Consider the following 12,501-nt stretch of genomic DNA (forward strand, 5'->3'; position numbering starts at 1 on the left):
AGAGAGAGAAAGAGAGAGAGAGAGAGAGAGAGAGAGAGAGAGAGAAGGGGACAGAAAGAAAGAGAGGGCATATGATGAGAGGGACAGATAACCTACGACGCGAGGAAAAGGAAACCTGTCCGTGAAAAAAGAATGATAAAAAAACATTAAAGGGGAACAGAAGGAACAGAGGAGCACAAAAGGAAAGATGTGCCAGTAACCTCTGTCCTATCACCTTTACAGAGGGATTGTGTGGACATGCGTAGACAGATAAAGAAAGTCCCGTTGGAGGAGAAGCTTCACCATGGCGACCAGGAGGCAATGGAGATAAAATAAGACAAAAAAAGCCACAAAGAAAGAGTAGAAGAATGAATTCAGGGGGCCAGGGGAGAGGAGTGACTTTGACATGACGCCCCTGATGAACAGTGACACACGTTTCACTGGCAGGCAATGATATTTCGTTTTTTTAAATCTGGAATGGCATGAGAAACGCCAACCCCCAGCGCTGATCCTAACATACATGCCTTGATTTGTTGGCAGGTGTCACCTCTTAGAATTACTGTCCTCACAATGCCAAAATCACAACCAGATAATGACGTAACATTTCAACAAAACCACACCTGCCTTTCATTTTGCAGAATATTAAAACAAATAAAAAAAATATTGCATGATTCATTTTCTTTCGGTGTCTTTACGAGAGGGGGGTTGGATTGCCCCAGGAAAAGTGCTGTCAGCTGAATTTAAAGTAATCAACTTATTGATTGGTTTGTCAAAACTAGATGCTAACGGCGCTCCTGTCATTATCAATCAAGTCTCTGATCTGCCCTCCAACACTGGGTCTGAGTGAGAGGAAGAGAGGAGAGGCTCTGAGCCTCTGCAGGGGCCAAAGCTCTGTGTGCTCCCCAGGGAGAACGTATTGATCAACTCACCACTATTACTGTTTAATAGTGTGTAAACAAGGTGGCCAGATGAAACACTGCAGTGCATTAACCTCTCTCTCTTTGTCTCTCATCTCTTTTCACCTTTCAACCTCCCGTCCGCTTTCTAATGCTCGTCCACCAATCTACCCTATTTATGTTTTTGTCAATCTGTCTTTGTGTTGGTTTCTTTCACTTGCTCCACCTCTCCCCATGTTTTTCTCTCTCTCCCTCTCCTCCTGTTTCTCTACCATTCTATATCCCCCCTATTCATCTGTTCCTCCAACAGGGCATCTGGAGTTGTATCCACGGGGTCCAGATCGAGGAGAACAAGTCGGCCATGGACTCTCCATCGGCCACCATGAACATGAACATGAACAACACCCACTCCAACATCCTTCGACTGCTCCGAACAGCCAAGGACATGACCGCCATCCCGGGGGTCAACGGCTCGCCGCACACGCACGGCGCCCTGGACTACGGTGGCCACCACCGTGGCGAGTCGCCCAGCATCTACGACGTCTCCGAGCACCGGCGCAGTTTGCAAGAGCGCAAGGCCCTGCCGCCGCCCTACCTGCCTGAGGACAACATGTTCAGCGACTACATCAGCGAGGTGGAGAGGACTTTTGGCAACTTGCCCCTGAAGGACAACAACCTGTACCAGGACCATTACCTGCACCACCACTCAGGTCCGGGACCTGGGCTGGCTCTGGGTATGTCCGGCCCCCCGCCTAACAGGCCGAGTAGCGTAGGCAGTACCAGTTCATTGGAGGGAGGGATGTTTGATTGTGACAGTTTAGGGGGAGGGGTAGCTCCCATATTCACCACACAGCCCCGCGTTGCCTCCCTGACTCACAGGAACACCAATAAGTTTGACCTGATCGCCGGCCACACCTCGGCCTCAGGCTCCGGTCAGCAGGGGGGTCAGTTCAAGTCGAACGACCTCTACGGGAGGTTCTCCTTCAAAGGCGGGGCGTCCAGTTCTGGGTTTATCGACAGGGGCGGTCACGACAGGTACTGCATGGGTGGAGGAGGAGGGGGTGGCGGGGGCTCGGGGGGCGATGATGTGTCGGATATCTCCTCACACACCATCACCTATGGCAATCTGGAGGGCAACGCCAAGAGGCGTAAACAGTACAGGGACAGCTTGAAAAAGAGGCCCGCCTCAGCCAAATCCAGACGGGAGCAGGACGAGATTGATTACCGGAGGCGAGCCCACCATCACACCGTCCACCACCACTTCTCCCGCGGGCCCCTGGGACACCGCTCGGCCTCCCCACCCCTGGTCCCCTCTGAGCGGAAGAGAGGAGGTGGAGGAGGAGGGGGTAACTCTTCACCTTACTTATTCCGCGACAAAGAAAATCTGAGGGAGTTCTATGCGGAGCAGGTCCTTTCCAAGCAGGGCTCTGCCAAGTGGGAGCATGTGGATGTGTCCGACGGGCCTTGTCCGATGGGCGGTAGGGGAGGAGGAGTCGCTGGCGGTAGTAGTGGTAGTGGCATTTGTAAGAGCCTAGTGCCTGTGGAGGATTTCCTGAAAGGTAACAAACCCAAGAAGTCAGAGGGTAAAAGTGACGTAGTCGGAGGAATGGGCTTGGGGTCGTCAGGGCAACAGGCCCACACGTGTTGGGAGAAGAACATGTCTGAAGTGGGGGGTGGAGGCATAGCAGGGGGTGACTGGGAGTGTCGGAATCACAGTGGTGGTGGTGGCGGGGGAGGAGGAGGGAAGTCCATTTCTCACCATGGGGGAGGGGGCACCTGTATGCATGGGAGCGCTAGTGGCGGAGGGGGAGGAGGGGGTGGGGGCGCTAGTGGCGGAGGGGGAAATAGTCGTCCAAGCTCTGCTTCTTGCAAACGGTGCGAGTCGTGTAAGAAACCAGGCAACCTGTATGACATCAGTGAAGATAACCTCATATTTAGCCAGATGGGGGGTGGAGGGGGGAAGAGTGGTGACGCGGGGGGTGCTGGCCAATCACAAAGTCATGCACAGCGCAGGAAGCTAGGGCCAGGTGGGCGGGTGTTACGGAGACAACACTCCTACGACACGTTTGTGGATTTGCAGAAGGGTGGGGGTGGCGGACGCATGGGCGGGGGTGGAGGAGGAGGTGGAGGAGGAGGGGGAGGGGGGCAGCTCCTCCCACCCAGAAGCGTGAGCTTGAAAGACAAAGACCGCTACATGGAGGGAGTTAGCCCGTACGCCCAAATGTTTGCCCAGTACGCGGAGAGGGACAGAGATAGTCCCTCCTTTTTCAGCCGGGGTGGTAGTGAGCGGGAGAGGGCGAAAGGAGGCTCCTCCTTCAGCTTGTTCCGAGGCGAACGAGGAGAAGGTGGGTTGCACCGTCGGTCGGTGGGGGAGAAAGACATGAGGGACAGGGATAGAAGAATGATGGGAGGTGGAGGTGGTGGGGGCGGTAGTGGCAAATGGGCCGGGACTTACTCCTTGTCTAAATCTCTCTACCCAGATAAGGTGACCCAGAACCCCTTCATCCCAACCTTCGGCGACGACCAGTGTCTATTACATGGCGGCAAACCGTACTACGTCAAAATGTCTCCACAGCAACAGCAACAACCGCCACAGCATCTCCTCAACAACAGCCGCGGGGACTTTCGAGGCTCCATGGGGGTGCCTTCATATTTTCCGGCGTCGGCCACGACGGGGGTCATGTCCAACGTGACCCCCAGGTTCCCCAATGATCTGTGTCTCGGGGGAGGGTTCGGGGGGCCCATGGGGAACCACCATGGCCCCAGACTGGGAGGCAACAAGCTACTGCCGGTCAGGGACGGGGGGTTAGGGTTGGTGGGGCAGGGCGGCCAGACACCTTTCAATGGCTCGAGCAACGGCCACGTTTACGAGAAGCTCTCCAGCATCGAGTCTGACGTCTGAAAGAAAGAGATGGAGCTAGAGAACAGGATAATTTCTTCTCCGTCTGAGGAGAACGAATAGACGCTACATTGCGTACATCGTTCTCATATTTCTAACTGAGGAAGGTTAGTTGGACAATGGACACTGCGGACAGAGTGAAGGAGAGTGAAGGAACTGTCAAGGGTAACAGAAAGCGACACGACTTCTAATGAGGAAATGAGCGGATTCTGCTGCTTGACTCTGAGACTGTGAGGGAGGAGGAGAGAAACCGCTCCTCCGTTTCTCCTCTCCTTCTTCACTCCCTCTTTTATCTTTCCCTCTCTTCCGCTCGCCTGCTGTTCCTTACACCAAAACTAACGTTTTGCTTAGCTATCAGAAATACAATCAAATGAATGAAAAATCAAATACTTTTCTTGAAGTAACAGGGTAAACTAACAATAATTGTATTGATAATGTTGTTAATGATATTATTGAATATAATTATATTGTTTAACATTTGGGCTCGTTTTCTTTTTTTTTTTGAATAGTTCATGTTGTTATATATTTGTATTGTTGTTAATGATTTGCTAGGCCACCATATTACAGGAGACTAATAGACTATTTGTTAGGAAGAAATGTTACTCAAGTACCAACACTTAGTAGGTAATTCAGATTTCTTCTTAATTCTTGATTATCCATATTTTCTGTTCTTGGAGTGTGCTGTGAAAAAGTATACTGTATGTGAAAGGCATGATTTGCTGAGTACATTTTCCATATACTTGACATCTTATAGTGAAGGAGAAAGTACTTATGTGGCATCATACTGGTTTGCCGTTTAGATTTCTTGTTTTGCCTGGCAGTACGTCGGGAGTAGTGGTGATCTCAGATACCGAGCGGGATGTGCCTTACTGAATCCACTACGATCATCAAGATATGAAGACTCCTCCTCCTATCGGTAGAAAGGGTGTTCATTCTGTAGACAATTCAGTTATTAACTAGTAATTCATAAAGTGGTTATTCGCTGAGAAGCCGCTTAGCTGAGATTTTGCTTTCAACGAGATCCACCCACCTGAAAGGAGAGATAGTTGCATCATGGAATATTTTGTTTTCTGCTCGTTTCACTCGGGTGCTAGTCAAGAGGCTCTTATCTCACCCTTTAGCTTTCCATAAATCATTTGATTTCATATTTTAAATACCAACATATCACAAGGCCCCCTTATATACCCAAAATGTAAACTATAACTTACACATTATAATTTTCGTATTGTTTTTTAAAAATGTACTTTTAACTTGGCATAGATGCAGTATTTGCTAAATATTTGTAATTCCCCTTGAATGCCTATATGTTGCTGGGAAGTGATTGAATGGAGTTGGTTTCAATTGGACTTGACAGTTGTCTACTTTTAAGATCTGGTCTTGATGGAATGTTGGACCATGGTCTGGGAATGGAGAGACGGACAGCAGGACGTGTTAGTTCATTTCATTTTGTATCATGGCAGTAAGCTGTTGCTGCTATATTATCGAGACACATTTCTTAGAAGGGTGGGGAGTGGTGTGCTGTGAACACAGGGAGGAAAGAACGTTTCAGTTGGTTTATTCATTTACTTTCACCCAATCACTGTACTGCTACTGTACTGTATACAGTATGTCACTCCTTAATTCACGTCAAGGACTTGATCAAACCACTAATCATGTTTGACTTACTTAGAATGTGTTATCATTTCTGAGATAACTCAGATATCACTAAAGGTGGTCACTTGATATGGGGATTGGGGAGAATAATCGCTATTTCACTATTTGTTAGCTTTTTTTCTTTCCTTGTGAATACCAACACAAATCAATCACTTTATACAGGCCACACAAGACAGCCTGGATGTAACATTCAGTAAATCTCAGTAAACTTTCAACGTTTTTCCGAAGATGATTATGGAATGTTTTGGCAACTTCCATCGATGGCTTGATACATAAGAAGGATAAAAGGACAATAACGTTTGTAAAGCTTGAGTACTTGACCAGGGCATGATTACCATTAGCCTAGTATTAGCAAGAATTCTTCATCTCTGCGTTTAAAATAAAACCTTATTTGAATAATTCTGTATATTTCAACCAGAACAACCACTTTTCATCTATCAAGGCAAATCTCTTATGAATTTACAAATGTGATTGAAGGCACTGGACAGTATTTTCCTTTTGGAAAATAGTCCTCACAACTGTCCTGGAAGGTACTTGGTGGAAGGTAGAGAAAAGCTAACCGATGCCATGATTAAAATGGGGGAAAAAAACGTTGAATCTCCACATAGTGTGGAAAGTACCATTTTCCCCCTATTCTATAAGCATTGTCCAGTCCAGTGGTGTGTTAATCATGCCTTTGCCAATGTCTCTGGGTCGCTTCCATCAATGACAACCTCATGTCCATGGAAGATGACCTCAAAGCCACAATGTATCACAGACAGATATCCAGGTCCACGCTGTATTTGTGTTCACCTCCATGTAATTGTTGTAATATACAATTTAGGACCCCCCCATATCTTCATTTTATTTATTCTATTTATTAATTACTTTAAGTTATAGCTGTCTAAAATATTACGTTGCTAAGTGATTTGTCATTTTGCCAAACCAAATTGTACGATCTAAGCACAATCAGTGTTATTGATTAGTTGATCAATACTTGTACATCCCCATTGACACTTGGAAAGATTTTTCCTTCTTTCATGACTGACAAGTCAGTGTGTATGATATTGAGTCAGTGTATAAGGACATGTGTTCGTAAGGACATGCATGCATCAGTGGAATTGTTTTATTTTCCCTTTTTTACTTAGACTCTATTTTATCCCAAAAGTGGGTGTTTGGGAATGATATCTGGACTTTTTAATCAATTGAATTGATTCTGATCTTTGTTGGTGTGTGTTTGTCTCTGTAAAAAGACAAATAGAATGTTGCTCTCAAAACTGTTGTAATTTTAAAATATTTCAAATTCAGTCAACAGAATTGTCAATAGGAATAATTACTACGACATAAATAGATTCAACAGATTTATTATGGAACCAGAATAAGTGTAATAAGAGAGGTTCAGGCTTCTCTGCTCCTCTTGATGTGTGGTTGTAAATGCCTGTGAATGAGGTGAAGGTATTGGTATCATTAAATGCCTGTGAATGAGGTGAAGGTATTGGTATTATTAAATGCCTGTGAATGAGGTGAAGGTATTGGTATTATTAAATGCCTGTGAATGAGGTGAAGGTATTGGTATTATTAAATGCCTGTGAATGAGGTGAAGGTATTGGTATTATTAAATGCCTGTGAATGAGGTGAAGGTATTGGTATTATTAAATGCCTGTGAATGAGGTGAAGGTATTGGTATTATTAAATGCCTGTGAATGAGGTGAAGGTATTGGTATTATTAAATGCCTGTGAACGAGGTGAAGGTATTGGTATTATTAAATGCCTGTGAATGAGGTGAAGGTATTGGTATTATTAAATGCCTGTGAATGAGGTGAAGGTATTGGTATTATTAAATGCCTGTGAATGAGGTGAAGGTATTGGTATTATTAAATGCCTGTGAATGAGGTGAAGGTATTGGTATTATTAAATGCCTGTGAATGAGGTGAAGGTATTGGTATTATTAAATGCCTGTGAATGAGGTGAAGGTATTGGTATTATTAAATGCCTGTGAAGGTATTGGTATTATTAAATGCCTGTGAATGAGGTGAAGGTATTGGTATTATTAAATGCCTGTGTATTGGTATAACGTTTTTATGAAGTGATGAACCAGCTTTGATTTTCAATGTATTTGCTTGTTTTTCCCTAAAACCTCTCTTTCTTCAGTAAGTTGCTTTATCGCTCTCTCTCTCTCTCTCTCTCTCTCTCTCTCTCTCTCTCTCTCTCTCTCTCTCTCTCTCTCTCTCTCTCTCTCTCTCTCTCTCTCTTTCTTTCTTTCTTTCTGTTGTTGTATGTGCCTCAGTACATGCGCTTGATTACCTCTGTGTGTGTGCGTGCGTGCGTGCGTGCGTGTGCGTGTGTGTGTGTGTGTGTGGAAAAGAAAGCGCGAAAGAGAGAACTGTTGACTGATGTTCTGCATTGTAGTGCTGTATGTAAATAACTTACCTCCCTCTAGCAGACTTTTAATAAAAGTGTACAAAATGGCTGAAAGTACGAACCTTTTGGGGGACATCTTTGATTTGAAGGTTCCCTGCTAAAATTGTTTTATAAAAAATTAAAGGCCACATATGTGCAAGCTTGTAATTTGTTGAAAGAGTGCACACCTAAAGTAGTAGAGACTATTTTTACAGCAAGTTGATGAATTTCCTTTCACTTTAATTTGGTAAAAGACCGGCATACACACTTGTTTTTGTTACACAACTAATGGTAATGACATTAGTGGCTATTACATAAGCACAACATCATGACTCTCTACTACATTTTTACAAGTTATAATTTGTCTTCTTTGGCAACCCTTTAATTTACGTGTTTCCAAGTAGAAAATTATAACACAATCATTTCTAGAACTGTACAGATTGTGAAAATGTATATATGACTAAACATTTCAGTCACTCTTTAATTTTTGTATGGGAAGAAATGACATGTGTTAAAGAATAATACAAATTGTGATTAAATATTTAATAAAATTTAAAATGAGGATAATTAAACACAGTCGATGTGAAAATAAGTGCTAAGAAATATTCTTCTTTTGTCTCTTTGTACAAAACAAAGTGTTGAGTATTAATAAAAATAAACATGAAATCATGTCATTTGTGAAATTCCTACGTTTTCTTATTTTTCCCCTCTAAACAGATTTCAACATTCATTCATGGTCTCTCATTTGTCTGCGATTCATGATAATGTATATGTTTTTGTACATATTGGAATTATCTGGCTCGAAGGACCAATACCTTAAAGGGTCATTCAGCAGTTAAAACAATAGAAAAGTGTCCTCCCCACCCCTGTTTCGTTTGTTTTATTTTTTATAATGGGGCTGGAGAATTGTAACCACTTGCAACTTCCTAGACAGAGCTATGGATGGATGCAAGGACTTACCAGCCATGATATCAATATTATAGTTGTAACCATATTTTGACTCTATATAGTGTTTGTTTAAATTTAATTTGTTTACAAACATTGGAGTAAAACAAGCTTATATTTTGGCTTCTGGTGGGGTACAACAGCTCATGAGGCGTAACTTATGTTCTTCAAGAATCAATGGGTACACCTCAAGTCCAAAAATGCATGTATTAACTGCAGATTGCCCCTTTAAAGGTGCAGGGCCTTTTCAAGTGTTCTCAGATTCATCTGTCATTTAAATGGCCAGTGTCACTCCTCCTCTTTAATCCTGTTGCTGTATAGTCACTTTCATCCAGGACACCTGTCCATCCTCCCGTTCCACTCGTCCCCTTTTACCTTTCATCTTGTCTCTCCGTAGCTCTCTCATTTTTGTATCTTTCTGTCTGTTTTTTTTTTCACAAGTAGAACACTGAAATGAGATTGAGGTTACTCAAGATGTTGGAGAGGCAGGTTTGTAGGCCAGGACAGACGGAGAGGAAGGTGACGAATGACACACTGATAAAAAGTGAACCAGTAGGATATTGTATACAAAATTTGAAAGACTCCAAATCCTCCTCCTGAGACTCTCTATCTGCCTCTCTTTCTTCTGAAAGAGCTCTGACCAGCAACAAGGGAGATATTTAAAGAAACCAGTCATCCACAAAACCCTCTTTGAGATTTTGGTAAAGCATATCTCTGTCTATATTCGTATAATTCAATATCTCTGCTATGATCCTATGTCATTGAGAGATAAATAATTAGCTAGTGCTATAAACAACACTGATAGAACAAGAACACATTGATAGAACACATTGATAGAACCCATTGCAACACATATAACTACTTGACAATTAACCGTTACCTAGCAACTGGCTCTTTTTTCAAGAGACTGGGAGAGTGGAGGATTTATACTGTATAGTCTCACTGTCTTAGTGGATTGGATGGGAAAATGAATCAACATACAATACCAAAATGGAAAGTACAGCCTGAGCCGAACATCTACAGAGAGAGGGAAAGTCAGAGAGAGGGAGAGAGCAAGAGCGAGAGAAATGGGGGATGGAATGCAGATTAAGAAGTAGAGATGAAAGACTGAAGCCCCGCTTATACCTGGTGCTGACATTGGTTGTGTGTCCGAATCTTGTCAACATTCTGATTGTGCATACATTTTTGTGTCTGCATTGTGACCAAATTTTCTGATCCATCCCTGTATGCAAATTATTTCACAGCTATTCCTTCTAATAATAAGTTATTTATTTGAAGACATGTTGGTGGCATAAGTCAATGGTGCAGCCTGTCAATGATGTTAGAGGCCGGTATAATGATGATTTAAGTGGTTTTACTGCCCAGAATGGTCTACACAATGCGTCTTTTAATCGTGTAAACCTGTCTAAAAATGCGGGATCAATCAGAATGTGGACAAGATCAGGAAAAAGGACGCATGTTAGAACCAGGTATAAACAGGGCCAGAGAGAAACAGGGCCAGAGAGAAACAACGGAGGATGACAAGCAGAGATGGGAAAGTAGAGGCAGGTTGGGAAAGAGGGAATGAGAAAGACGGAACATTTTATACTGCGGCTCTGTGGATGACAAGCAAGAGTCGGGGAAGAGGAGAGGAGAGAAAGGAGAGAAGGAACGGTTGCTGTAGAAACGCTTGGCAAAGTTTTAATGAGGGCACAAAGTTCGATCCTTATGCCCACAACACATCCACACTCACACACACACAGTATATATACCAGCTGGCTTTAGTATTACCCTTTGTGACTACAGTTAACGGGGAAAAAACATCTACAAACCTTCATAGATCCCTCTAACAACAAAGTCCCAAACGAATAACAGGATAGAGAGTCACCCTTTAAAGTCAGATATCAAAACATAACATTGTGGCATACAACATCCTCTCCAATAGTAGCATTTTGTTCTATTGTGTATTGTTAATGTGGTACTCTAAAATCAATTGTGTGGCGGTTAGTTTTGAATCTAATGATGATCACGCTTCCATGCAAATGAATGCATTATTCTCATGGCCATGCAGCCACAGTTGGCCAGTTCTGTATGAGATGATCAGACAGTTGAGACTTGATGAGTTTGTTTAATGAATATATCATTGCTCTCTCATGGGTTGATACACATAACAACTACAGATGCACATCTTTGTTAATAAGGAAGCAGAGATAGATAATACATACATGTTACATCAACTTTCTACAATAGATATAAGATGTTGATACATTATAATTATTTGCAGACTCTATTTCGTTAATTTCTCGCTCTTTCACCTTTGACCTCACACTGAACTTAGAACCCTAACACTAACTTTCCTACTGTCACACTCCTCCGTAGTCCACAGTCCCTCCCGCTATCTCTCACTCTCCAGCATCCTAACTTGTCCGTTGTTGTATACTCTCACCCTCCTCCTCCTCACCACCCTAGTCCCCCTCACAGGGACCGCCTTCTTCAAGGTGTACCTCGTCAGTCTCGCTGCGCCACCTCTCATGCTCCGAGGTGCCAGAGCCCTGCTACCGCCACCCCCTCCCTCCTCCCCCTCGTCCCGGTAGCCGTGGCGACGGAGGAATGGTTCCAAGGTTGCTAGGCGATGGGTGAGTTCCGTGATACGCCTGTGCAGCAGAGTGACTTCCCTGAAGAGATCGTTGAGCGACTCGGACAGAGGGCGCACCCTGCAGGACACAAAGAGTAACTTGGCAACGGGCACTTCAAACTGGCAATCAATCACACTTTAAGAACCTGGACAGTAACTTCAAATTATTCATCTGCACTGGTCAATATTTTGTAGAGTCAAAACAGGAACTTAGCAACATCCATCTACAATGTCATTCACACATTGTTGGACAGATTAAATAACTTCATAGGCCTACATCTTCATTATAGAGACATACAGTGACTTCAGAAAGTATTCAACCCCCTTCACCTTTTCCACATTTTGTTGTGTTACAGCCTGAATTTAAAATGGATTCAATTTTTTTTTGGGGGGGGGGGGGGGGGGTCACAAGCCTACACATACCACATAATGTCAAAGTAGAATTATGTTTTTAGACATTTTTGCAAATGAATTACAAATGAGAAGCTGAAAAGGGTAAGCCTTAATAAGTAAGGGGTAAACATTTTGTTAACTCTTAGAACCACCCATCCCGGATCTGGTATATTTGTCATCAGCAACCGCTGAATAGCATAGCGCAACAGTTGTTGCATGGATCACTCTGTGAGTAATAATCATGTTAGCATGATTTTTTAAATGACTACCTCCTCTCTGTACCCCAGTGAATTTCAAACACAGATTCAACCACAAAGACCAGGGAGGTTTTCCAATGCCTAGCAAAGAAGGGCACCTATTGGTAGATTGGTCAAATAAAAAATGCAGATATTGAATATCTTTGAGCATGGTGAAACTATTAAATTACACGTTGGATGGTGTATCAGTACACCCAGTCACTACAAAGATAATACTGCAAAAATGTAGCAAAGAAATTAACTTTTTGTCCTGAATACAAAGTGTTGTGTTTGGGGCAAATCCAATACAACACATTACTGAGTATCACTCTCCATATTTTGAAGCATAGTGGTGGCTGTACCATGTTATGGGTATGCTTGTAATCGATAAGGAGTTTTTCAGGATAAAAAAATAAACAGAAATGGAGCTAAGCACAGGAAAAAATCTAGAGGAAAACCTGGTTCAGTCTGCTTTTCAACAGACACTGGGAGACAGTCAGCTTTCAG

At 43.4% G+C, this 12,501-nt stretch overlaps 1 protein-coding gene across 2 annotated transcripts in view; it reads left to right on the plus strand.

Annotated features, from left to right (window-relative positions):
• Positions 1-8,480, plus strand: part of LOC110495101 (glutamate receptor ionotropic, NMDA 2B) — a 119,680-nt gene extending 111,200 nt beyond the window's left edge. The window contains exon 16 of one of the 2 annotated variants that reach the window (XM_036949373.1): positions 1,186-8,480. In XM_036949373.1, coding sequence (XP_036805268.1) covers positions 1,186-3,777 — 2,592 coding nt within the window. In that variant the 3' untranslated portion in view covers positions 3,778-8,480. The remainder of the gene's footprint in view (positions 1-1,185) is intronic. The other variant, XM_036949372.1, reaches the window with a different exon arrangement.
• The last annotated feature ends 4,021 nt before the right edge of the window (positions 8,481-12,501 follow it).

Source organism: Oncorhynchus mykiss, chromosome 17 (assembly GCF_013265735.2).
Source record: "Oncorhynchus mykiss isolate Arlee chromosome 17, USDA_OmykA_1.1, whole genome shotgun sequence".
Lineage (NCBI taxonomy): Eukaryota > Metazoa > Chordata > Actinopteri > Salmoniformes > Salmonidae > Oncorhynchus > Oncorhynchus mykiss.